The sequence below is a fragment of the Leptonychotes weddellii genome, chromosome 9, assembly GCF_054177405.1.
Source record: "Leptonychotes weddellii isolate Sample4059 chromosome 9, ASM5417740v2, whole genome shotgun sequence".
Classification (NCBI taxonomy): Eukaryota; Metazoa; Chordata; class Mammalia; order Carnivora; family Phocidae; genus Leptonychotes; species Leptonychotes weddellii.
Window position 1 is genome coordinate 126,084,049 of NC_138377.1, and position 23,013 is coordinate 126,107,061.

The 23,013-nt window shown below is 59.7% G+C and overlaps 1 protein-coding gene across 1 annotated transcript in view; it reads left to right on the top strand.

Moving 5' to 3' along the window:
- The window catches only part of ADAMTS7 (ADAM metallopeptidase with thrombospondin type 1 motif 7), a 39,458-nt gene that overhangs the window by 10,451 nt on the left and 5,994 nt on the right, over positions 1–23,013 (top strand). The window contains exons 5-17 of the mRNA XM_081831898.1: positions 4–132; positions 4,820–4,903; positions 5,200–5,324; positions 6,130–6,279; positions 7,433–7,576; positions 16,842–16,986; positions 17,601–17,693; positions 18,020–18,165; positions 19,310–19,479; positions 19,663–19,796; positions 20,638–20,758; positions 21,620–21,864; positions 22,087–22,228. Of these exons, the coding sequence (XP_081688024.1) occupies positions 4–132; positions 4,820–4,903; positions 5,200–5,324; positions 6,130–6,279; positions 7,433–7,576; positions 16,842–16,986; positions 17,601–17,693; positions 18,020–18,165; positions 19,310–19,479; positions 19,663–19,796; positions 20,638–20,758; positions 21,620–21,864; positions 22,087–22,228 (1,828 nt within the window). The remainder of the gene's footprint in view (positions 1–3; positions 133–4,819; positions 4,904–5,199; positions 5,325–6,129; positions 6,280–7,432; positions 7,577–16,841; positions 16,987–17,600; positions 17,694–18,019; positions 18,166–19,309; positions 19,480–19,662; positions 19,797–20,637; positions 20,759–21,619; positions 21,865–22,086; positions 22,229–23,013) is intronic.

The following is a 23,013-nucleotide window of genomic DNA, read 5'->3' on the forward strand; positions in this document are numbered from 1 at the left end:
CCGCGGCGACTCCAGCAGCGCTCGGTCAGCCGAGAGAAGTGGGTGGAGACCCTGGTGGTCGCCGACGCCAAAATGGTGGAGCACCACGGGCAGCCGCAGGTCGAGAGCTACGTGCTGACCATCATGAACATGGTGAGGCCGCGCGGGGCGGCGGTGGGGGAGGTGGGCCGGGCCGGCGCGGACGGTGAGCGGGCTGGACCCCAGGCCTGGGCGGGAGGAACGACGTCCAGGCTCCGGAGTCCGGGCGGGGCGGGCGGGGCGGGCGGGGCGGGCGGGGCACGGGGAGCCACCAGGAGAGAGCCGGGCAGGGGCAGGGCCTCCGTGGGCTCTGCCGGCCCTCGCGGGGAGCTGCCGGGCAGAGCAGGGGGCGCGGCGGTGGGCGGGCAGGTGGGGGTGCGGCCACGGCCCCACGCCCGCCTGGGGGAGCCGTGGTCGGGTTGTGCACTCACGCGGTCCAAGCAAACCTTCCTCCTTTGTGCCGGGACTTGTGGGCCCCGGGGACACGGGTCAGAGCGGCCCCTGCCTGCGACACCAGCGTTCGGGGGAGTTTGAAGGGTCTGTCCGGTTTTGCAGTCCCCCAGCTGCGGACCTCAGGCGACACGTGACCCGACGGGGCCTCAGTTTGCTCCTCCGTGAACCGGGCATGATGATGGTAGTGGGGCCGGTCCCACTGACCTGGGCCCCACGTGCCGGTTGAGAGAAGTGGGCGTGAGGGGGTGAGTGCCTCGCTCCGGTCCCTCACTCGGGTCCAGGGCAGAGCCGGTGGGAGCCCAGGCGTCCTGTCTCCCTGGTGCCCTGTGGCCGGCTGGGGCTGGTGATTCCGGGACTGCCTGCCGTGCTCGCCGCTCCCTCCCTGCGGCCACCCCGTGACAGGAAAGATCTGGGCCCGGCCATAGCGGGCGGCCCAGCGCGTGGCCCCGCGTGGCCCCGCATGGCCCCGCGTGGCCCCGCATGGCCCTGCTGTCCTGGGTGAGGGAGGCTGTGTGCTCCGCGTGCTGGGGCCAGAGTCGGCTGCTTCCCCGCGCCCGCCTCCCGCACCCCTGAGACATCCAGTCTGGCCGCCCACTTCTAGCAGAGAGGCAGGGGCTCCGGCACAGGAGGGGCCTCCGTCCGTGGCCCCCACGCCCCCACTGCCCCAGCCTCACCAGCAAGCTCAGCTCTGGGCCGGTTGCTGCCTGATGTGGCCATCCCTAGGCTCCCTATTCCTTACGGGTAGGAGCCATCACCCCTGCCTGGCCCGGGAGACCTCAGAGCCCCGCCAAGCCTCCGTGTGGCCCCGCCTGCCCAGCAAGGGGACCCCCTACAGGCCAGGGTTTGGGGAGACTGTTGGACAGCAGGGCCTGGCCCCCGGGGGGGGGGCAGGACAAGCAAGTCCAGGTTCTGAGGCCACAGGGTCATCCTCCCGTCTCAGGGCTCAGCCTGACAGAGGCCCAGGAGCTTGGCCGGAGCCCCTGGCCATTCATTTCCCCTCACCTTTCCTAGGTGTTCCCTGTAGGCCAGGTGCTGAGCCCTCCGGGCTCCCCCAGGGCGTCTCCCAGGGGACGGGTCAGCCATTTGACCTGGGGCCTGGACCCTTCCTGCCTCCCTGTCAAGGCGCACAGGACCCATGCCTTCACTCTGTGAGCCCCATCCTGGAGGAGGGGTCTGGGCTCTCCTCACCTGTCTGGACCATATCAGGCTTTTCTGAGCTGTTAAGTCCAGCACTGGTCAGGACAGAATGGGGCCCCTAGGAGCCTCACAGTGCCAGACACCTGGGGAGGCGGCAGGGGGTGGCAGGGACATGGGGGGGCATGCGGACAGCCTCTGAGAAGGGCTGCAGCCTCGTGAGCACCTGCTTGTCCAGGGTCCCACAGTGACTGCCTTGTCTCAGCCTCACCCCCATTTTATAGGGGAGGGAACAAAGGTTCAGAGAGGCCTAGGGACTTGTTCATAGTCACACAGCTGGTTAGTGGCCGAGCTGGAGTTCAGATCTGCTGCCTCCAAAGCCCCACTCTGTCCTCTGTGCCCAGAGATGGGCAGCCAGGAGGCTGTGGTGGCCAGAGTTGTTTAGAAGGGTGGGGGAACAGAGTGGTGGAGATGGGGAGAGCTCACCCCCTTTGTCCCTCTGCAGCAGATGCTTGTTCATTGAACGGTGATGTAAGACAGGATCCCATGCATGGGAAACTGCCTCATTGTAACATTTCTCAAAGAATATTCCAGGGAGGACTTATTCCAAGGGATGCTAATAAGTATTCTGTGAAAAAAAGATGCCCCTGTTGAAGAAGTTTGGCAACAGGGGTTAACAAAATGGAACACAGACTTGTTTACTGCAGGACTTCTCAGAGCCTTCAGAGCTAAAATGCACTGCGAATCCCTAAAACTACACAGATGGCATTTTCCAAAATTAAGGAGTAAGAGCAGGGGCTTTGGGTCAAACCGGGTTCTGACCCTAGCTCTTGGAGCCTCAGTTGCTCCAACCGTAAATGGGGATAGTTACACCTACCTTAGAGGTAAGACGATCAAATGGGATACTGCAGGTAGGATGCTCCATACAGGAGCTTGGTATGTGTCCTTTGCTGCCCTCCAGCCCCACAGCCACCCGCAGGGCAGCCTCACTCTGAGGGCCTCCGGCAGGCCCCGGTTTGTTGGTGTCCTCTTTGTGACAGACCCAGATCTGAGTCTGGGAGCTCAGCTGGGTCTGCACTGGGTGTCACAAGACAAGTTCCCCGCCTGCCCCGTTTTGCACCCCTGATTCTGTTCACGCTGTCTGAGGTCACCAGCCCTTTATGAGCAGGTGTGTCGTCCTGTCGGCTCACGGGAAGCTTGTGGTCACCTGCAACCCCCAGACCTTCCACAGTATTGTGCACCGGGGCGTGCTGTCCAGGCCTGCAGCAGAGGAGGGCTGGGCTCCCTGGGGATCGTTTGTCCAGTTGAAACACCCACGCTGACCTCAGGCCATTGGCAGACACTGTTGAGTGGGTCAGCCAGTTACGACGCTGCCTCCCTCCAAAACCTCCAGTGTCTGCTTTGCCTTCATGCTTCTTGGGGGCAGAGGTGTTCCACATGCTAAGGGGCATGCATGGAGCTGCCCCCAGCCCTAACTCTGGATATGGGGGGCCAGTTGTCGGGACAGGTCTTAGCAGAAACTCGGGGGCTTCTCACCCTCCAGAGCCACTTTGCTGGGACCTACTGCCAAATCCACCTGTCTGTCATCTAGGAAAGACTTGTTCTTTTAATCTGACTTTCTCATTTTCCGCTACTTTAAAAATGAGATAATGTATTGAAAATACTTAGCGAGTGCCCAAGATTCATTCATTCAGCAGGTATTTCTTGAGTGCCCGTCGTGTGTCAGGTATGGATGGGTTGCTGGGCTGTTGGAGGGAGCCCACACGGACACGGCCTGCGTGGAGCTTGGGTCTGGTCGAGGAGAGTGACGGTAGTCAAACCATCATCCTGAAGAATACGCAGATCAGCAGAGGGGCTGCTGGGAAGGACAAGTTCATGGTGCTTTGGGATCGTCGTCTGGAAGGAAGGCTCCCCGGAAGACGTGCTGGAGGGTTGAGCGCTCCAGAGAGGGGAGGATGTAACTGGGCAAAGATGAGAGGAAGGGTATTCCAGGCTGAGGGCACAGCATCTGCAAAGGCCCTGCGGTAGGGACACTCAGGGGATTCTGAGAGCCAGCCAGAGTGGTCGGAACCAGGGAGTGGGGACAAGAGAGGCGGTCAGCATGTGGGTCAGGACTGGGACTTGGTCCCCTCCCTGTGGATGGGAAGACCCGCTTACTGCTTTAAGCATGGGCACAGTGTGATTGGGCGGCAGGTGGCCGCGAGGCTGTAGGTGGGCAGGGTACGTGGGGACACCGCAGAGTGACCTCCACTGCCGGCCACACAGGAGGTGCTCGTCCCTCGGCCTGGGCGGTGGCCTTGGAGGCGGATGCGGGGAAGCGGGAGGGGACAGAATGGGTTGCCGTGGGGGAGGAGGCGGCGCACAGGGGCCCCCAGGGCTCCGGCCCGTGCGCGGAGGTGATCGGGGCCCACGGGAGCACTGCTGTCTCCCCCGTTCCTGACCTTGGGTCTCAAAGTGCAATTCGTCCCTGTTATCAGGGCCTACAGTGCCCTTTTGAAGTCTGTGTTTTGTCCATTCCAGTTGAATATTTTTCTTGGTGGAATCACTGGAAGCCAGCTCATAACTAGGCAGGACAGGCTTCTGCTATCTCCGCCTGCCGGGAACCTGACGCCTGCCCCGGTCGTGGGCTGGCCTCTTTCTTGTTCTGAGGGAGCTCTCAGGGAGAAGCTAGCTTTCCCCTCCCCTTTCCCTGCACCTCGGTGCACCTGCAGTCTTTGGGGTGGCCTTCTGTCCCAGGACTGAGTGGGGGGCTCCTGTGTAGCCATGGGGCCTCAGAGACACGTGCACACCTGCCCCATGGGCTAGCAGGGCAGTGGGGAGACCCCTGCCCCCACCCCCTCTGTAGGCCCTGCCCAGGTCTCCTGCCTCGTGGGAGGGCTCTCTCCTGGGGTGCTGGTCTTGGCGTCCCTGGGGCAGGAGGAGGCTGCAGGGCTGTCTCAGCTCAAGACAGTGGGCAAACTAGGGCGCTGGGACGGGCCGAGAAGCCAGTATTTGAGCTGTGAGCCAGGGAAGCCGATCCCAAGCTGGTGCTCAGGAGCAGCCTGGGCCTGGGAAGGTGTTATGTGCAGACTACGTTGTTGCCGGCTGGGGACGCGTGGATGCACTGAGTGTGCAGCCTGCATGTGAATGTGGGTGTGCACGCCTCTGGGCGGGTCAGAGGTGGCTGTCTCCACCCTCCCTCCAGGGTGACAGCCCAACCCCATCTCTCGGACAGGTGGCCGGCCTGTTTCACCACCCCAGCATCGGGAACCCCATCCACATCACCATCGTGCGCCTGGTCCTGCTGGAGGATGAGGAGGTGAGAGGTCACGTGGCCTCACGCTGGCCCCTGCCCTGAGCTGCCCCGTGTGGAAGGGCACCGCGAGCCTGCTTCCCCGGGCAGTGCCCCCTTCGCCCCTGGCCGGCCCTCTCTCCGCTCCCCCCGGGATGTACCTGCGGGAGAGGTGGTCAGACTGGAGCTGGACCAGGGCCCACAGGCTGGCTGTTCTCCCGCTGCCCTCCCGGGCCTCTGTGTCCTGTGTCCGTATGGGGGAGGATGGGGCCTGACCCTTCGGGGCTCGGGGGAGGCGCCAGCGGCTACTCTGTCTGCCCCAGGAAGACCTGAAGATCACACACCATGCAGACAACACTCTGAGGAGCTTCTGCAAGTGGCAGAAGAGCATCAACATGAAGGGGGACGCCCACCCGCTGCACCACGACACCGCCATCCTGCTCACCAGGTGCCGCTGGCGGTGGGGGGTGCAAGGCTGAGGCTCGGGGGGCTGCTCCGGGGCCTCAGGGTGGGGGCTGGGGACGGGATTCCGTCAGCGCTTGGGGAGAGCTTTCTATACTGAAATGATCAAGGGTTCTAGAACGGTCAGAGACAGCAGGGACACCATACACTTGTGTCCTTTCCCCCGGTGCCCGCGCCCGTTTCCCCCCCCCCGGTGCTCACGCCCGCTCCCGCTTCCCCCCGGTGCTCACGCCCGCACCCGCTTTCCCTGGTGCCTCATAGAGCGCGAGCCCACGACCTGGACACGGACCCTGGTCCAGTCCAGACCCGCTCACACTTGCCCCGCTTTACCCCAGCTGGTATTTGTGTGTGCGTGTGCTTTACGCACTTTTATCACACGTGTGAGTTCCCATGTCCACCCCGCGGTCTGGACACGGGGCAGGTGGTTAGAAGGAGCCCCCGTGCCCACGTTGGACAGCCCGAGGCCGCCGCTCGGCCGCCGGCCCCCTCCCCGACCTCGGACAAGCGCAGGTCTATGGGAGGCGGTCAGTGGCCCTTCTCCCTCTGCCGGGCCCCGGCAGCGCCTCTCGGCACCCTCCCTGGGACAGGAACCGAAATGCTGCTCGGGGCTCCCCCCTCCACCTGAACGGGTTTCCCGTGTGCGTGAGGGCCCTGCCCCGCCCCCCGTGGCCACGGTGCCAGTGGGCTGTCTGGGTGGGAGGGGACGGCCTCCCTCCTCGCTCGCTCTGGGCTCAGCTGGGCCTGGCACCGGGCCAGTTCAGCCTGAGGCCCGCCTCTTTCTGCACGTGCAGGAAGGACCTGTGTGCGGCCATGAACCGGCCCTGCGAGACGCTGGGCCTGTCCCACGTGGCGGGCATGTGCCAGCCACACCGCAGCTGTAACATCAACGAGGACACGGGCCTGCCCCTGGCCTTCACCGTGGCCCATGAGCTTGGACACAGGTACTCCTGCTGCTGCCGCTCCAACAGCCCAGCTTCCCCTCTCCGCTGGGGGCACCGGGTCCCAGCGAAGGGAGTTTGCCCTGGCCTGGCCACACGCTGTCCCTGCACTGTCCCCACAGCCAGGCTGCTCTCCTGTCCAGTGGGGAGAGGCCCACCTGGGTACCCCTGGGGCTGGCCGGGGAGAGTCTTGTGTGAAATGGGGTTGACGTGGCCAGAAGGTCAGCACGGGTCTTGAGCGGTCCCTCCACAGCGCTCTCCGTGCTTGCATTTTGACTCTTGGTCCCGCCACACCCGTATTCCCGATTGCTCTGTGACCCCAGGCAAGTGCCCTGCCCTCTCTGGACCTCTGTGTGCTCCCTGTTGGTCGAGGGGGTTGGATTCAGTGATGCTCACGGCTCGCTCCAGCTGGCCCGCCTGCATGAGGCTCCAGGCTGTTCGGCTGGCCGATGGGGCAGCACCTCAGCCCTCCAGGCTCTGATGAGGGTGGCCCACAGCTGGGTCTGCCACTCCGAGGTTTGGGGGGTCATGGTTTACGTGCTCTGGGCTCCTTGAGTGACAGCCACGCAGGCAGGGTCTCGAAGCTGCCCATGGTGGTAGAGCGAGCAAGCTGCCCCGAATCTGCCGTTCCCTGGCTGTGTCCCCTCGGCCAGTTCCTGAGCCTCTCTGAGCCCCCCTGGGCAGTTCTGAGGACTGAGCAAGATAGGGTTTCTGGAAGGCCATAGCACGGCACTTGGCACATTGTAAGTGCCAAGCAAACAGAATTTTTCTCGTCTCCTTCCCGAGGATGGCATCTCGAGAACTTTTCTGTGATAGGGCGGCTCAGACGCCCTTCACTCCGGTGCACAGCCTTGGGCCCAGGACCCATGTCAGACCGTGCTGGGTGCCAGGGAGGGAGCAGGGGCTGCTGGCCCCGCCGTGCCCCCTGGCCGGCCCCTGCAGGTGCCCACGAGGCTCAGGCAGGTGCCCTGGGAGGAGGACTCAGGGAGCACAGCAGTCGCACCCACATGTTAGGGAGGTGGAGGCTCCTGGAGGGGTTGACCTGCCTGAGGCCACACAGTGGTTTGGTGGACTCGTGCTGTGCAGGCCGGCGGGAAGGGGTGCGCTGGCGGCATCCCGCGGCTCACCCGCCCCTGCGGCCTGTGTTCTCACACAGCTTTGGCATTCAGCATGACGGAAGCGGCAATGACTGCGAGCCCATTGGGAAACGGCCTTTCATCATGTCTCCACAGCTCCTGTACGACACCGCCCCCCTCACCTGGTCCCGCTGCAGCCGCGAGTACATCACCAGGTTCCTGGAGTAAGCCCTACCCTGGGTGGGAGGGGGGCTGCTGGAGTGGCATTCAGGTGCCAGATGGAGGGAAGCACGGAGGGCAGCAGGTGGAGCTTGGGGCCAGCAGGTGGATTTGGGGGCCAGCAGGTGGATCTGGGGACCAGCAGGTGAAGCTGGGGGCCAGCAGGTAGAGGGAAGCACGGAAGGTAGCAGATGGAGCTGGGAGCAGGTCCCCCTGGGCTGGAGGAGAGGCCATCTGAGCTGTGTCTCTGAGAGCCAGTAAGTGCTGACACGCAGAAGGGAGAGGAGTGGTGTTCCCATAGAGTAGCGGGGGCTGAGACACAAGGGAGCTGGGGGCTGAGACACAAGGGAGCTGAGGGCTGTCGGGAAGGCGGGCACTGAGTGAGGCCTCAGGGATTATGGGTCCAGGATGGGGATGCAAACCTTGGGTTTGGGATGGGAAGGAAACCAGACAGGGCACAGGACTGGCCACATGGCCAGCAGAGTCCAGGGAAAACATGCCATTGAAGGTACCAAAACTTAAGTTTTTCCTTTCTTTCACATCCTCTTAATTTGTTACAGTGTCTTTTATTTGCTATCTAATGTTCTACGCAAAGAAAAATTTAAATTATTAGCACACGTTTTACCGTTGGCCTTTATCTTGTTCAGCGTCCCTATAAATGCAGCTGTAAGAGCACTGAACTCCTATGTGAGTCACTGAAATGCCACAATGCGTATTTCATAGCTGTTTACCAGAACAGTGGAAACCTGCACAAGGGTAACTTGCTGGGATTTATTTCCCTTCTTAACATGTGTGCATTCTGCCCACACTCCCCACCTTCGGCTTGCTAGCCAGTAAGCAAAGTCTGAAGGGAGAAGGGTCTGGGGGCCGCCGCACATCCCCTCCTGTCTCCTGTCCCAGTGTAGACTGGGGGCTTTCTAGGCCTGTCCTAACACTGGCCTGTGGGGTCATCCTGCTACCGATTTTAGAGGTGGTGCCTCTTTGTTTTGGTGGAGCACATTCTCAAGTAGCTTTCTGAGAGAAGGTGCGTGGAGGGGAGGGGTTTGCTTGTTCGAAAGCGTCTTTATTCTACCCTCACACCTGATTGGTAGTTGGATTTAATAATCAACTTCGAGCCGGAAGTCATTCTCCCTCAGCGTTTCAAAGGCTTTTTCCCATTGTCCTCTAGCTCCTAACATTGCCGCCGAGAAGTCCCATTCCAGTCTCATTCCCAGGCCTCTGTCTCTGGCCTCCTAAAACATCTGGAAGCTTTTCTTTCTCTTTTTCTCTCTCTTTTGGTGATTGGAAATTTTGCAATCATGTGCCTTGATCTGTTTTTATTTTGGAGGGTAGTTGGTGGACGCTTTTCTTTTTTTGTTTTACTTTAATTCCAGTATAGTTGACGTGCAGTGTAATATTAATTTCAGGTGTACAGTTCAGTGATTCGACACTTCCATACACCACCTGGTGGTCATCACCTGTCTCCCCCATCCCCCCCCCACCTCCATTCTGGGAACCAGTAGGGTCACCCGTGTCTGGTTTGCCTCCCTCTCTTTCTCCCCCCCTTTGTTCATCTGTTTTGTTTCTTAAATTCCACATATGAGTGAAGTCATACGGTATTTGTCTTTCTCTGACTGACTTATTTCGCTGAGCATAATACCCTCTAATCCCATCCATGTCATTGCAAATGGCAAGATTTCATTCTTTTTGATGTCTGAGTAATATTTGATTGTATATACACCACATCTTTATCCATTCATCTATCGATGGGCACTTGGGCTGCTTCCATATCTTGGCCATTGTAGATAATGCAATAAACATAGGGGTGCATGTACCCCTTCATATTAGTATTTTTGTATGCTTTGGCTAAATACCTAGTAGTGCATTTGCTGGATCATAGGGTAGCTCTGTATTTAACTTTTTAAGGAACCTCCATACTGTTTTCCAGAGTGGCTGCACCAGTTTGCATTCCCATCAGTAGTGCAATAGGGTTCCCCTTTCTCCACATCCTTGCCAACATCCGTTGTTTCCTGACTTGTTAATTTTAGCCATCATGACAGGTGTGAGATGATCTCTCATTGTAGTTGTGAATTGCATTTCTCTAATGATGAGTGATGTTGAGCATCTTTTCATGTGTCTGTTGGCCATCTTGAAGTCTTCTTTGGAGAAATGTTTGTTCCTGTCTTCTGCCCATTTTTAGCTGGATTATTTGTTTTGGGTGTTGGGTTGTATCAGTTCTTTATGTATCTTGGATACTAACCCTTAATTGGATGTGTTGTTTGTAAATATCTTCTCCCATTCCATAGGTCGCCTTTTAATTTTGTTGATTATTTCCTTCATGGTGCAGAAACTTTATATTTTGATGTAGTCCCAATAGTTTATTATTTTTGCTTTTGTTTCCCTTACCTCAGGAGACATATCTAGAAAAAAGTTGCTGAGGCCGATGTGAGAGAAATTACTGCCTATGTTCTCTTCTAGGATTTTTATGGTTTCATGTGTCATGTTTAGGTCCTTAATCCATTTTCAGTTTATTTTTGTGTATGGTGTAAGAAAGTGGTCCAGTTTCAATCTTCTGCATATGGCTGTCCCATTTTCCCAGCACTATTTATTAAAGATACTGTCTTTTTTCCATTGCATATTCTTACCTCCTTTGTCAAAGATTAATTGGCCATATAATTGTGGGTTTGTCTCTGGGCTTTTTGTCCTGTTCCATTGATCTATGTGTCGGTTTTTGTGCCAGAAACATAGTGTTTTGATTCCTACAGCTTTGTAGTATATCATGAAGTCCGGAATTGTGATGCCTCCAGCTTTGCTTTTCTCTTTCAAGCTTGCTTTGGCTGTTGGGGGACTTTTGTGGTTCCATGCAAATTGTTTTTTCTAACTCTGTGAAAAATCCTGTTGGTGTTTTGATCAGGATTGCATTAAATCTGTAGATTGCTTTAGGTAGTATGGACATTTCAGTAATTTTTGTTCTTCTAATCCATGAGTATGGAGTGTTTTTCCATTTCTTTGTGTCATCTTCAATTTTCTTCATCAATATTTTATAGTTTTCGGAGTGCAGATCTTTTTCCTCTTTGGTTAAGTTTATTCCTAGGTACTTTATTATCTTTGGTATGACTGTAAATGGGATTGTTTTCTTAGTTTCTCTTTTGCTGCTTCACTATTAGTGTATAGAGATGCAATGGATTTCTGTATGTTGAGTTTATATCCTGAGATTTAGTTTTTTGGAGGAATCTTGAGGGTTTTCTATATATAGTATCACATCATCTGCAAATAATGACAGTTTTACTTCTTCCTTGCCTATTTGGATGCCTCTTATTTATTCATTTTTCTTGTCTGATTGCTGTGGCTAGGACTTTCAGTACTATGTTTTGTAAAAGTGTCAAGAACAGACATTTTTGGGCACCTGGGTGGCTCAGTTGGTTAAACGACTGCCTTCAGCTCAGGTCATGATCCCGGAGTCCCGGGATTGAGTCCCGCGTCGGGCTCCCTGCTCGGCATGGAGTCTGCTGCTCTGACCGTAACCCCTCTTGTGCTCACTCTGTCTCTCTCTCTCAAATAAATAAATACAATAAAAAAAAAAAAAAAAGAATGGACATTTTTGTCTTCCTGATCTTAGAGGAAAAGCTCTCAGTGTTTTTTCATTGAGCATGATGTTGGCTGTGGATTTTTCATATGTGGTATTATGTTGAGGTATCTTCCCTCTAATCTGAATCCACTTTGTTGAGGGTTTTTATCATGAATGGATGTTGTACTTTGTCAAATGGTTTTTCTGTGTCTTTTGAAAGGATCATATGGTTTTTATGTTTTCTCTTATTCATATGATATATTGCATTGATTTTGTGAGCCTTGTAACCCAGGAATAAACCCCACTTGATTATGGTGAATGATTTTTTAAATGTATTGTTGGATCCAGATTGATGGTATTTTATTGAGAATTTTTGCATCTATGTTCATGAGGGATATTGGCCTATAATTCTCTTTTTTAGTGGGGTCTTTGTCTGGTTTGGTATCAGGGTAATGCTGGCCTCATAGAATGAATTTGGAAGTTTCCTTCTTTTCTATTTTTTGGAATAGTTTGAGAAGAATAGTTGTTAACCCTTCTTTAAATGTTTGGCAGAATTCACCTGTGAAGTCATCTGATCCTGGACTTTTGTTTGTTGGGAGTTTTTGATTATTGATTCAGTTTCATTGCTGGTGATTGGTCTGTTTAAGTTTTCTATTACTTTCTGATTTCTTTTTGGGAAGTTATATATTTCTAGGAATTTATCCATCTCTTCCGTGTTGTTCAGTGTGTTGATATACAGTTTTCCATAATTATAATCCTTTGTATTTCTGTGGTATCAGTTATTTCTCATCTTTCATCTCTGATTTTGTTTGAGTCCTTTCTCTACTCTCTCTCTCTCATTGTTTTGATGAGTCCAGCTAATGATTTATCAATTTTGTTGATCTTTTCAAAGAACTAGCTCCTGGTTTCAGTGATCTGTTTTTTTTAGTTTCTATTTCATTTATTTCTGTTCTGATCATTATTCTTTCCTTCCTTCTGCTAGTTTGGGATTTTGTTTGTTCTTTTTCTGGCTCCTTCACATATAAGGTGGTTAGGTTGTCTCTTTGAGATTTTTTCTTGCTTCTTTAGACCTGGTGGATTCTTTTTCTCCAAAAACTCCTGTTCTTCCTGAACATGTTCTTGTGTCATTCGATAATTTCTATTTTTCCTTCTGAAACTCTCAACATTCAGCTGTTCTCTCACGTTCTTAGTTTTGTTTTGTTTTTTTTTTTTTACTGGCTTTTATCTCTATTTTCTGGATGACATCCTTATGTTCACCCTTCTATTAAGTTTTTTCTACTATACTTTTAACTTCCTGAACTTCCTTATTCACTAAATACTCCTTTTTATTATCACGTTTCCACAGTCGTGGTTTTCTCTCTTCTCTTCCTCAGGTTATTCCTTATATGGGTTAAACTTTTATGTTCTCTCCCTGCAATATCTTTTTTTCCTTAATTTACTTTTATTTATATTTTAAGATTTTATTTATTTATTTGAGTGCGGGAGAGAGAGCATGAGCAGGTGGAGGGGCAGAGGCAGAGGGAGAAGCAGGCCCCCCGCTGAGCAGGGAGCCCAACGTGGGGTTCCATCCCAGGCCCCCGGGATCATGACCCAAGCTGGAGGCAAGGTGCTTAACCGACTGAGCCACCCAGGGACCCGTTCAAGAGGTTTTTTGAGGATTATTATTTTTTAAAGATTTTTATTTAAGAGAGAGACAGAGTGAGAGAGAGAGCACAAGTGGGGGAGAGGGGCAGAGAGAGAGGGAGAAGCAGACTCCCCACTGAGTGGGGAGCCCTGATTTGGGGCTCGATGCCAGGACCCTGGGATCATGACCTGAGCCAAAGGCAGATGCTGAACCGACTGAGCCCCCCAGGCGGCCCCTTTCCTTAAAGGTTTTAAACCAGTTCGGCTTCCCTTCATGCGCAGGAGGCAGCGCTGGGACACCAGTTGGGAGGCCTGTGGCTTGGGCAGGTTTTTTGGAGTCTGTGCCAGGGGAGTGGCTGGGACCGGGCTGTGTCTTTGGACACGCTATCTATCTTCAGCTACCAGCACCTAGGGTCCTTTCTGGAGTGTTCTGTTTCCCCGGAGATACTCTCATCTTGCCCTGGGAGGGAAGCTTGGCACCCAGGTGGGGAAGGGGCTTGGGGGCTTCCCACCCTTCCCTGTGTAGGCTTATATTTGTCCCCTTCTCTGTAGGCCCCTCTGTAGGTGTCCCTAGGCCAGGTCCCCCAGTTCACCCTCTTCGGAGAGTGACCCCTGGCTCTCCGTAGGCAGGGAGGTGGCCATCACCTGGCCACACAGGGTTGGGGAGCAGAGGTGGGGTCTGATGTCTCCTGTCCTCCTGGCACCCTGGCCTCCATGGCTCCCTGGGCCCTAAGCCTGAGCCTTTCTAGGGTTCTGCTTCTGGGTGGTTTCTCCCTGTAGGACTTGGCTTTCAACTCTTACTGCCCCACTAGCTCAGCTACCAATTGACCATCTGCTTTCCAGCTTCCAGAATTTTGCTGACGTTTGTCATCTGTCCTCATCACCTCCCCCTTTCCCTGTGTCCTTGTTTATTCTTCTGTCATCCTAGTGGGGTTCTGGGAGGGCGTGGAGCTCGGTCTGCCATGTTTTTCTAGAAGTCCCTCACTGTGGGTTTAAGTGGGGACATGAGCATGTCCCCTGCGGGTGTGAGCAGGGACTCTGGCCTCTGATGGTGGAGGGACGGCTGGGGGGCGGAGGGCAGAGGCAGAGAGGAGTTGTGGGTGATGGTTAGGGCCTGGACTCTGGCCCTGGCTTTTGCCCGTGTTGGCAGACACGTTCCATGGGGCTCCTGACGGGCCTGCCTCCCGGGTGGCTGTGAGTGTCCAGCCATTGCCGACCAGATGGTTCGCATTCAGTGCTGAGTGCCTGTTATCACTACTTCTAAGCGGCGGATGAGATGGATCTGAACCAGCAGTAGCCTGGGCAAGTAGAACAGGCCTGGAAAAATCCCAAGGGCGTGTCCCCTACCCCAGATGGGGGCAGAGAAGAAGGGAATTGGGGGGAAGATGAGCCACCCCGCATCACCCCCAGGGCCTGTTCGCAGCTGTCCCCACCCAGGGAGCCACCCAGCACCCTGCCTCCAGGACACACACACACACACACAGTCTCTGTGCTCTTGCAGCCGCTGGAATGCATGAGGGCCTTGGCTCGGGGCCTGGGGCGAGGGCGGGAAGATCAGACCAGAGTCTGAGCCGGCTGGGGGGGGGGGTTGTCACCGACAGGGGTCGTGTGAGGGCAAAGGCCAGAGAGAGGCAGGCCTGCAGCGGAGGGTGCTCTGGGGCCCAGGAAAGGGGGAAGGAGAGGGGGGCCTCAGGTGGGAGGTGTGGTGCCAGTCTGTCCTATAGCCCCTCGCCCTCCACCTCCCTGCTGGGGGTAGGACGGGCTCCACCCAAACAGGGTCGGGACAGAATGACCAGGATGCAGGGACGGTGCCCAGTGGGGTCAGGTGTTCCCTGGGCTTGGGGGAGGCTCAGAGGCATGCACAGGCCACCTGGCTTTCCCTACGGGACCGGAGGCTCCTGGGCCCCTGCAGAGAGCTCTGGGTGGGGGTCAGCAGTGTGAGGAACCTGGCGGAGAGCCGGGCCAGAGGAAGGAAGGGCTGCCTGCTGCTGCCTGTGTGACTTTCCCGAGGAGATGCTGCTTGGGATGCCTCCACAGCTTGGGATCCTGCAGGCAGCCTCAGCCTCCGGTGACGAGGTCCCCCAGGGAGCGGGAGGGAGGGCCCCAGGCCACCTGGCAGAGAGTAGAACGTGGGGTGCTGACTCCCCATCAGCACTTGGGCCTGAATATGGCCCTGATTCTGGTGGCGGGTCCTGCGCGGGTCCCCCAGTGCCCCTGACCTCTCACGCGCATGTAGGCTGGATCAGATAGGCTGGTGTCCCTCCAGCTGCCCGCCCACAGGATGTGACACATGGCAAGTTTCAGCCAGCTGACAAAGGCCAGAAGTGGCCCTGGGGCTGCTGGGGTGGCACGGAGGCCTGTCGGACTCAGAGCTGGAGGAGCCCCCAGCCTGGTCTGAGTCCGAGGGTGGGCGAGCCCTTCTACCCCTGTCTTGAATTGCAGGAAAGAAGGAGCCCCAGGGCCAGGCTGACCCTGCCCCCCACCCTCCCCCCCAGCTAACACTTTGCCCCACGGGCCAGGCCAGCGGTCAGAACGCGTCTTTCTCTCTGCCAGGGCTCAGCTGCCATGGTTTTGAACTTACATTCGGGTGAAGTATTTGAGGTCAGGCTTATGGGTGGAGGGGAGGAGTCCTGCACTGGGGCCGCCCAGCAAGTGCGTATGCGTGGCCACTGGCTGCTGGGGCCTGGCATCAGATCCTGACCTCTGGTGCCTGGGTGTGACCCAGGGCGAGTGACGCTCTGCCTTGGGCCCTGCGTGTGTACGGAGAGGGAATGGGTGTTTGAGGAGCAACCGGGGACCTGGCCTATGATCACTCGGGGGCAGAGGGCTGGGTCCCATAGCTGCTTGTTTGCCAACACCCATTTTAGAGGGTCTGGTTTCCACTAGCATATGCAGTCCAGGTGCTCTGGGGGGAGGGGTCCCCAGGGCCCTCAGCAGGAGTCTAGTCTCAGGGGCTGTGTTCCCTGAGCTCTGGGTGGTGCTGGGGGCCTCAGGAAGCCCCACAGACACCCATGCTGCCCTGGGCCCCACAGCTCCCCTCTGAAATCGGAACCCCAGGATCCCAGAGGCTGACGCCTGCACTGGCCCATGTGCTGGCCTGCTCCCATTTTCTCCCAGCCTGTCCCCGTCCTGTGGCGTCTCCTCTGCGCCTCCCTGTCAGACCCCAGCACCCATCGCCTCTGCCCTTCTGACCCTATCAGGACCCTCTACTCATCTGGCCCCCCCACCTGCTACCAGCCACCCTCAAGCACCCCAGACTGGAAAACTGGAGGGTTTCTGCCCCCCCCCACCCTGCCTGGCTGGGTGTCCTTGCTGCCCGGGCCAACTACCCGTCGCCCCAGCCTCAGCTCTCTCCAGTTCCTGCTGCCCTGAGGAAGGTCCCCGGACACCTTCTCCGACTCCTGCAGGACAGCAGTGAGCCCTGGGCTGCTTGGTCAACATGTGGGGCCTGGCCAGGGCAGTGGGATGGACACGGGCCCCCAGAGGCAGTAGCTGTGCATGAGGGGCCCGTGGAGAGACACGCTGGTAGCAGTGGGCCCACGCGGGGCCTGGGACGCCCTCCGCTGGGCCCGTCTGCGTCCGCGCTCCCAGCACTGCCTGGTCGGTCTGGCGGAGGGCAGGCAGGGCTGTCCCCGGCCCTCCTGGGCTCTTGTCCCCCACAGAGACCCTAGATCTCAGCCCGGGGTGGGGCCCACAGAGGCTGGCTGATGTGAGGTGATGCTCTCCAGGTCCCTGAGTGAGGTGGCGCTGGCCCCATGCCGGGTGGAGGCTGCGGGAACTCGGGGCAGGGCCAGGGGCCCGCTGGGCGGTAGGGGAGGCTTCCGTCTCCAGGAGAGTTTTGGCAGTGGAGTGTGCAGAGCATTGCAGGTGGAGGGAGCGGCTTGTGCAGATGCGTGACCCTGGGGAGGGGCATTGTTTGGCCGGCCAGAGTGCCTGGAGGTGAAGGGGACAAGCGGGAGCGCCCCAAGTGCTAGGTAGGGGGTGGGCTGCGGTCTTCCTGCGGTTTAGTGCTCTGTGCCCTGCCCTGCCCTCCCCTCCGAGGCCGCCCCGGTGGGTCTCTCAGGCTGCCCCGCTTGCCCTGTCCTGTGTGGTCTCTGCAGCCGAGGGTGGGGCCTGTGCTTGGATGACTCTCCCAGCAAGGATGTCATCGACTTCCCCTCCGTGCCGCCCGGGGTCCTCTACGACGTGGGCCACCAGTGCCGTCTCCAATATGGGGCCTACTCTGCCTTCTGTGACGACATGGATGTGAGTGTGGGGTGCGTGTGGGGCGGGGGGCCGCCTCCCCAGCCTGCAGCGCCCGCTGGCCTGCGCTCGTCCCATACGTGGTGCGGGGAGCCACCGTGGCCTGTGGCATCCACTGCGGCCTGGGCGGCCAGAGACCCAGGTCTGGGTTCCGGGTGGACCCTTTGCCGACTCTGGCTCTGGGCGAGCCCCTCACCTCCCAGGGCCGGGTTATAAAAGGCCGGACAAAACCTATGCCGCATGGACCTGGGGGAGAGCGCCCGAAGGGAAGGCCATCGCCCTGTTACGGAGTCCCCAGGCTTGTGGGGGAGGGTGTGTTTTTAGGCAAGTGGGCGGGGCTGGGAGAGGTGTGGGTGGAGCCGGTCTGAGAGTGGGCGGGGCTGGGAGACGGGCGGGGCTTGTAGGAGTGGGCGGGGCTGAGGTGTGGGCGAGCCTGGACACGCTCTGAGCGGCAGGCGCCAGGGCTGGGCACCCCCAGCACCACATGGTTGGGGGAAGATGGGAGGGGCCCGCTGGGAGTCCCATCTGCAACCCCACCCCACCCCACCCCCACCCCCCAGAGGCCCCGGGGGGGTGGGGGGGGGGTGAGAGTGCGGCCCGTGTCGTCCTCCTTGCAGAATGTGTGCCACACTCTTTGGTGCTCCGTGGGGACCACCTGTCACTCCAAGCTGGACGCAGCTGTGGATGGTACCAGGTGTGGGGAGAGCAAGGTAGGGGCGCCGCAGCCCCTGCTGCAGAGGTGGGTGGGTGGGTGGGTGGGGAGAGGCCTGGCTCCTGTTGTGCCCGCGCTCTGGAGGCTGTCTGTTCAGACCTACTCAGGCTGCTAGCAGAGCCCCAGCCCCTCCGGCCCTCTGCGCATCTGCAGAGCGGACCTGGTGCAGCCGGCCTGTCTGCAGAAAGTCAGCACAGGGGCTCCATTTTATGCCAGGGGGTCTGGGTCTTGGGTGACTAGGAGGGGGCCTCCTGACTCCTCGGTCCCACCGGGGCAGGGATGACTGGTGGGACTGGGTGGCATTTCCACCCCCGTCTGTCTTAGTGGTGTCTGAACGGGGAGTGTGTTTCTGTCGGCTTCCGGCCGGAGGCTGTGGACGGCGGCTGGTCAGGCTGGAGCGCCTGGTCTGTCTGCTCGCGGAGCTGTGGCGTGGGAGTGCAGAGTGCTGAGCGGCAGTGCACACAGCCCGTGTGAGTGTGGGTCTGGGGGCGCCAGGGACGGGTGGGATTGGGCACCACCGTGGAGAGTCTGGCTCTGTCCCGGCCTCTTGTGCTCCGAAGTGTCCCCATAAAGACCATGCCCAGAGTATCCAGGGCCGCCTTGGGTCACTCGGAGGGGCATCCCGGAGGCAGGCGGAGTCCCCGGGGCTGGCCCCACTGCAGAGAGGGGAACAGCAAGGCCCAGCAGCTCAGGAACTGGCTGGAGGGAGGCAGGAGCTTAGACCCTGGACCTTAGGTGGATTAGGGTTCAAATTCCCTCTCCACCCCTCCTCCGGGTCTCAGTTTCCAGGGAAACCGTACTCTGGGGTGACTGCAGGGATCCCCCCAGCAGAGCTAAAGCATGAAAACCCGCAACGAGTCAGTGGAAAGGACTTAGTAAAGACTCGCTTATTGGCACTGGATGCACCTGTGGGTCTGAGACGAGAGGGGACAGCTGTGTGCCCTGGGGCAAGTGACTTCAAGTCTGGGCCTCAGTTTCCCCACTTAAAAAGGGTGATCTGAAGGTTCAGGAGATGCTGAGCCAGAGGCAGTGCAGACCGAGGAGTCCCTGGCGCCTTTGGACGAGCCCTCTTTGTGAGGCTGCCCTGGCAGGTGCAGGACTCAGAGCCAGCGCCGTCTAGGCCCTGTGCTCGGCAGTCTGTGGCCTGGGCTGGGTTGGGGGCAGGCACCCTGGCCCACGTGAGGGTGGGGTTCAGGTGCTGTGCTTGCGGGTGCACCTCTCAGCCAGGCCAGGCTGGGGGGCTGCCACCAGGAACGAGCCTGCAGACACGTGGGGTCCTCGGGACCCTGGGTCTCCTGGGCCGGAGACGGGGCTGCCCCTTGGGCGGTGCCAAGGCTCATCACAGGCTCCCAACAGCGCTCTGCAGGGGCAGCCCCATCCCCGTTTTACAGGCGAGCAGACTAGAGCCCAGACAGGGCTACGCTGCAGGGTGGGGGCAGAGCCTGCTTCCTGCTGCCACCACCCGTAAGTCCTCACACGCAGGGAGAGGGTCTGCGCCAGAGCCAGAGGGCAGGTGGGCGTTGGAGTCTCCGGTCCGAGGGCCTGCTCCTGGACCCAGCTACGCAGTCGGCGCTCACTGTGCGCTCACTCAGCCCCACCCGGCTCTCCCCACAGGCCCAAGTACAAGGGCAAGTACTGTGTGGGTGAGCGGAGGCGTTTCCGCCTGTGCAACCTGCAGGCCTGCCCCCCCGGCCGCCCCTCCTTCCGCCACGTCCAGTGCAGCCACTTTGACGCTATGCTTTACAAGGGCCAGCTGCATACGTGGGTGCCTGTGGTCAACGACGGTGAGTCCTGCGCCCCTGGGACTCGGCAGCCCCGGGGCGGGGCCTGGGGCCCGAGGTTACCCACCCCAGCCCGGGCCCCCCCCCCCGCTCCCAGCGTGCAGCCTGGCGCAGAGCCAGCAGCCCGGGGGCCTCCCTGACTGCCGCCCTGCTTGTCCCTCACGGCTCCCCCGCTTGGGCCCCCAGTGAACCCCTGTGAGCTGCACTGCCGGCCCTCCAACGAGTACTTCGCTGAGAAGCTGCGGGACGCCGTGATCGACGGCACCCCCTGCTACCAGGGCCAGCCTGGCCACGACCTCTGCATCAACGGCATCTGCAAGGTGTGCCTGAGCCGGGGGATGGTCTCCCATGCCGCCCGCCCTGGGCCCCTCCGGGTTCCCCTCCGGCCCCCACCCCTCCCCAGGCTGTACCGCGGGCTTCCCAGCTCTGCCGTCCCGTCAGCAGAGACCCCCGCCCCTCCTGGCACCGGAGCTCCTCACAGGCGGGCCTCACACCCCAGCCTCTGCCCATGGACCTTCTCACCCCCTCCCTGCCCACCATCCAAGCCCCTGAGCCACAGCCCGCACCGCACAGCCCCCACCAGGAAACCAGCGCCCGGGCGTGGCTCAGCGTCCTGCTGCGTGCATGACCCCAGGCCGCCGTTCCCTCTGTCCTGGAAAGGCGGGCCGGTCCTGTGTCCGTGTTGCGGGTTCAGCGAGGTCACTGCGGGGACCGCGGGGCTCAGGCTCTGGCCGAGTGCGTGTGTGTTTGCCGGCAACACGTGCTCTTATTTCTAGCATCAGTGGTGGCCTCTCCTCCCGGCCCGTGTCCCCAGCCACTCTCCCCCGCTTGCAGTCCTGGGGTGTCGGGAAGCAGCAGGGAGGATCCCTTTTCTGGGAGACTCCTGCCACACCCACGCCCCTGCGTGCTGCCCCTCTTCACAAAACTTGCCCTCTTGCGCCTCACAACCCCCCCACCCAGCGTGGCTTTACAGCCAGACGGGCCGCCCCGGTTCCCGCAGGGGTGGGGGAAGCATGCTCGGAGAGGCGGAGGGGCCGCCTGAGGTCAGGGGGCACGCCCAGGGGCAGGCCTGCAGCAAGGGCCCACAGCCCGCCCGGAGGCCCCCCCCCCCCCCGCCCTGCCGGACCCCGGCAGCTGGGGCCTGCCTCCCGTGTGTTCCAGAACGTGGGCTGTGATTTCGAGATCGACTCCGGCGCGGTCGAGGATCGCTGTGGCGTGTGCCACGGGAACGGCTCTACTTGCCACACTGTGAGCGGGACCTTCGAGGAGTCTGAGGGCCTGGGTACGGGCTGGGGCCCGGGCGGGGGTGCTCTTAACTTGGTGGCCCCGCCTGGCCCCCGGGGCTCCCACCCGGGCCACCCGGCCTGGTCCTGGCAGGTGTCGGGGCAGCTGGCCCCAATGCGGAGACGTCACAGGGGCGTCCTCCTGCCCGGGGACCTCGGGTGGGCCGATCGGGGGTGATTATGGGTGGCCCAGGCCTTGCAGAGGGCCACTCCCTTCTTGGGAGGCTTCAGAGGCCCCCAGGTCCACTGCCACACCCGCGGGTCTGTTTCGCATACGTGGCTGGAGTGCTGACCGTGCTAGGTGAGGAGCTCCCAGCCTGACGGGGGGCTGAGAGCACTGCGGAAGGAGGTCCTGACCTGGGGAGGTCCGGTGGCCGGTTAGCTGCGTCCCGAGAGACTCGGGAGAGGTGGGAGGGGCCTTGCGCTGGGCGGGAAGAGGTGGCGGCGCGTCTCTGTCCGGGCACCGTGAGGTGGGGCTGCCAGGACACTCAGCCCCTGGAGCCCAGCCGGGCAAGTGACTTCGTCTCCCTGGGTCTCAGTCTCCCCATCTGTCAGATGGTAAAGTGCGTGGAGTCCGTGAGGGGACAGAGAGGCTGGCCGCGATGTCGGCGTCCCAGGGGAAGGGACCAGGCTGGTGGCATGGACACCAGCCCGGGTCTCCAGGAGACGGGTGAAGAGGCATGGGTCATGGTGGCAGGATTTGAGGAGCCCTCCTGAGGTTTAGGTGACCTAGGACGGGGGAAGCCTCTACCTTTTGGGGAGCTCAGAATCTTGACCTCGTGGTGGAATCTGCCATCAGCCGCCCGGGGTAGAAGGGGACAGCCAACCCCCTTACCCTCTGCCCCGCCCCTGGCCCACAGGCTACGTGGACGTGGGGCTGATCCCGGCCGGCGCCCGCGAGATCCGCATCGAGGAGGTGGCTGAGGCCGCCAACTTCCTGGCCCTGCGCAGTGAGGACCCCGACAAGTACTTCCTGAACGGGGGCTGGACCATCCAGTGGAATGGGGACTACCAGGTGGCGGGCACCACCTTCACGTACGCGCGCACCGGCAACTGGGAGAACCTCACGTCCCCCGGTCCCACTGACGAGCCTGTCTGGATCCAGGTGCCCGCTTCCCGGGGCTTGGGTTGGGGAGCAGGGGCGGGGCCTCAGGGATCCGGCGGCCCCCCCCCCGTCCCACGGCAGGACACAGCCCCGGGGCCTCTGCCCCAGTGCAGCCCCAGGTCCCGGAGGGGGCTGGGTCGGCCCCTTGGGGGATGGCTGCTCTGGGTGGGTGGGTGGAGGGGACATGTGCTCACGGGGCCTCCATCCGCCTGCCCCCTCCAGCTGCTGTTCCAGGAGAGCAACCCCGGGGTGCGCTATGAATACACCATCCACAGGGAGGCGGACGGCCCCGGCCCGGTCGAGCCGCCCGAGTTCTCCTGGAGCTATGGGCCCTGGACCCAGTGCACGGTGACCTGTGGCTCAGGTGAGGGCGGGGCGGGCACAGCCGCTGCGCACCGGGGCCTGTATGTCTGGGCGGCGGTGTCTGGCGCCCTCCTCCAGCTCACTGCTGGTTGGGGAGCCGCCACGAGCTTGGACCCCCGTGGCCCCGGGTCTAGAGTGGGGCTGCCGAGAGCCGTGCCTCTCAGGTCCACGGGCAGGGACGCGGCCAGCACCGTGCCTGGCACACGGGGAGTGCTCGCTGGGTCTCGGTGGCTGGCGTTCTGCCCCCAGAGAGGCGCCAGCTGGCCTCACGCCTGTATCTCGGCTCCTCGCCGGAGAACTGACCCCTTTGTGCTCCCAGAGCTCGACCCGAGGCCCCTGTGGGCATGGGCTCCTTGCTTCCTCCAGCTCGTGCTGCGGACGGGCTGTGGAGCCTCCTCCCTGGGAGGCCCAGAGCCTCCTGCTCAGGGAGGACGGAGACAGGATGGCAGGCTTGTCCCCACCCCACCTCTGAGCCTCTGCGCCCAGTGGCCTGTAGGACACGCATGAGGACTTCACTAACTCTCCGTCAGGCGCCCCCCCCGCCCCTCAGTGTCCAGGGAGCTTGGCATCAGGAATCTGGGACAGACACCTGAATGTTCCCGAAAATGCTCGTATGATGATAGCATGAAAACCCGCCCCCTGAACCTTGGCAGGAATCTTCAAAAGCTGTTAAAATATCCTGTGCCATATACGCTTTCTAAATTTACAAACGCGAAAGCAAATCTGGACAAACTAGAGGTTCGGGACTTGTCTTTCCACGAGGGGGGGCCCCACAGGTGGATGGGT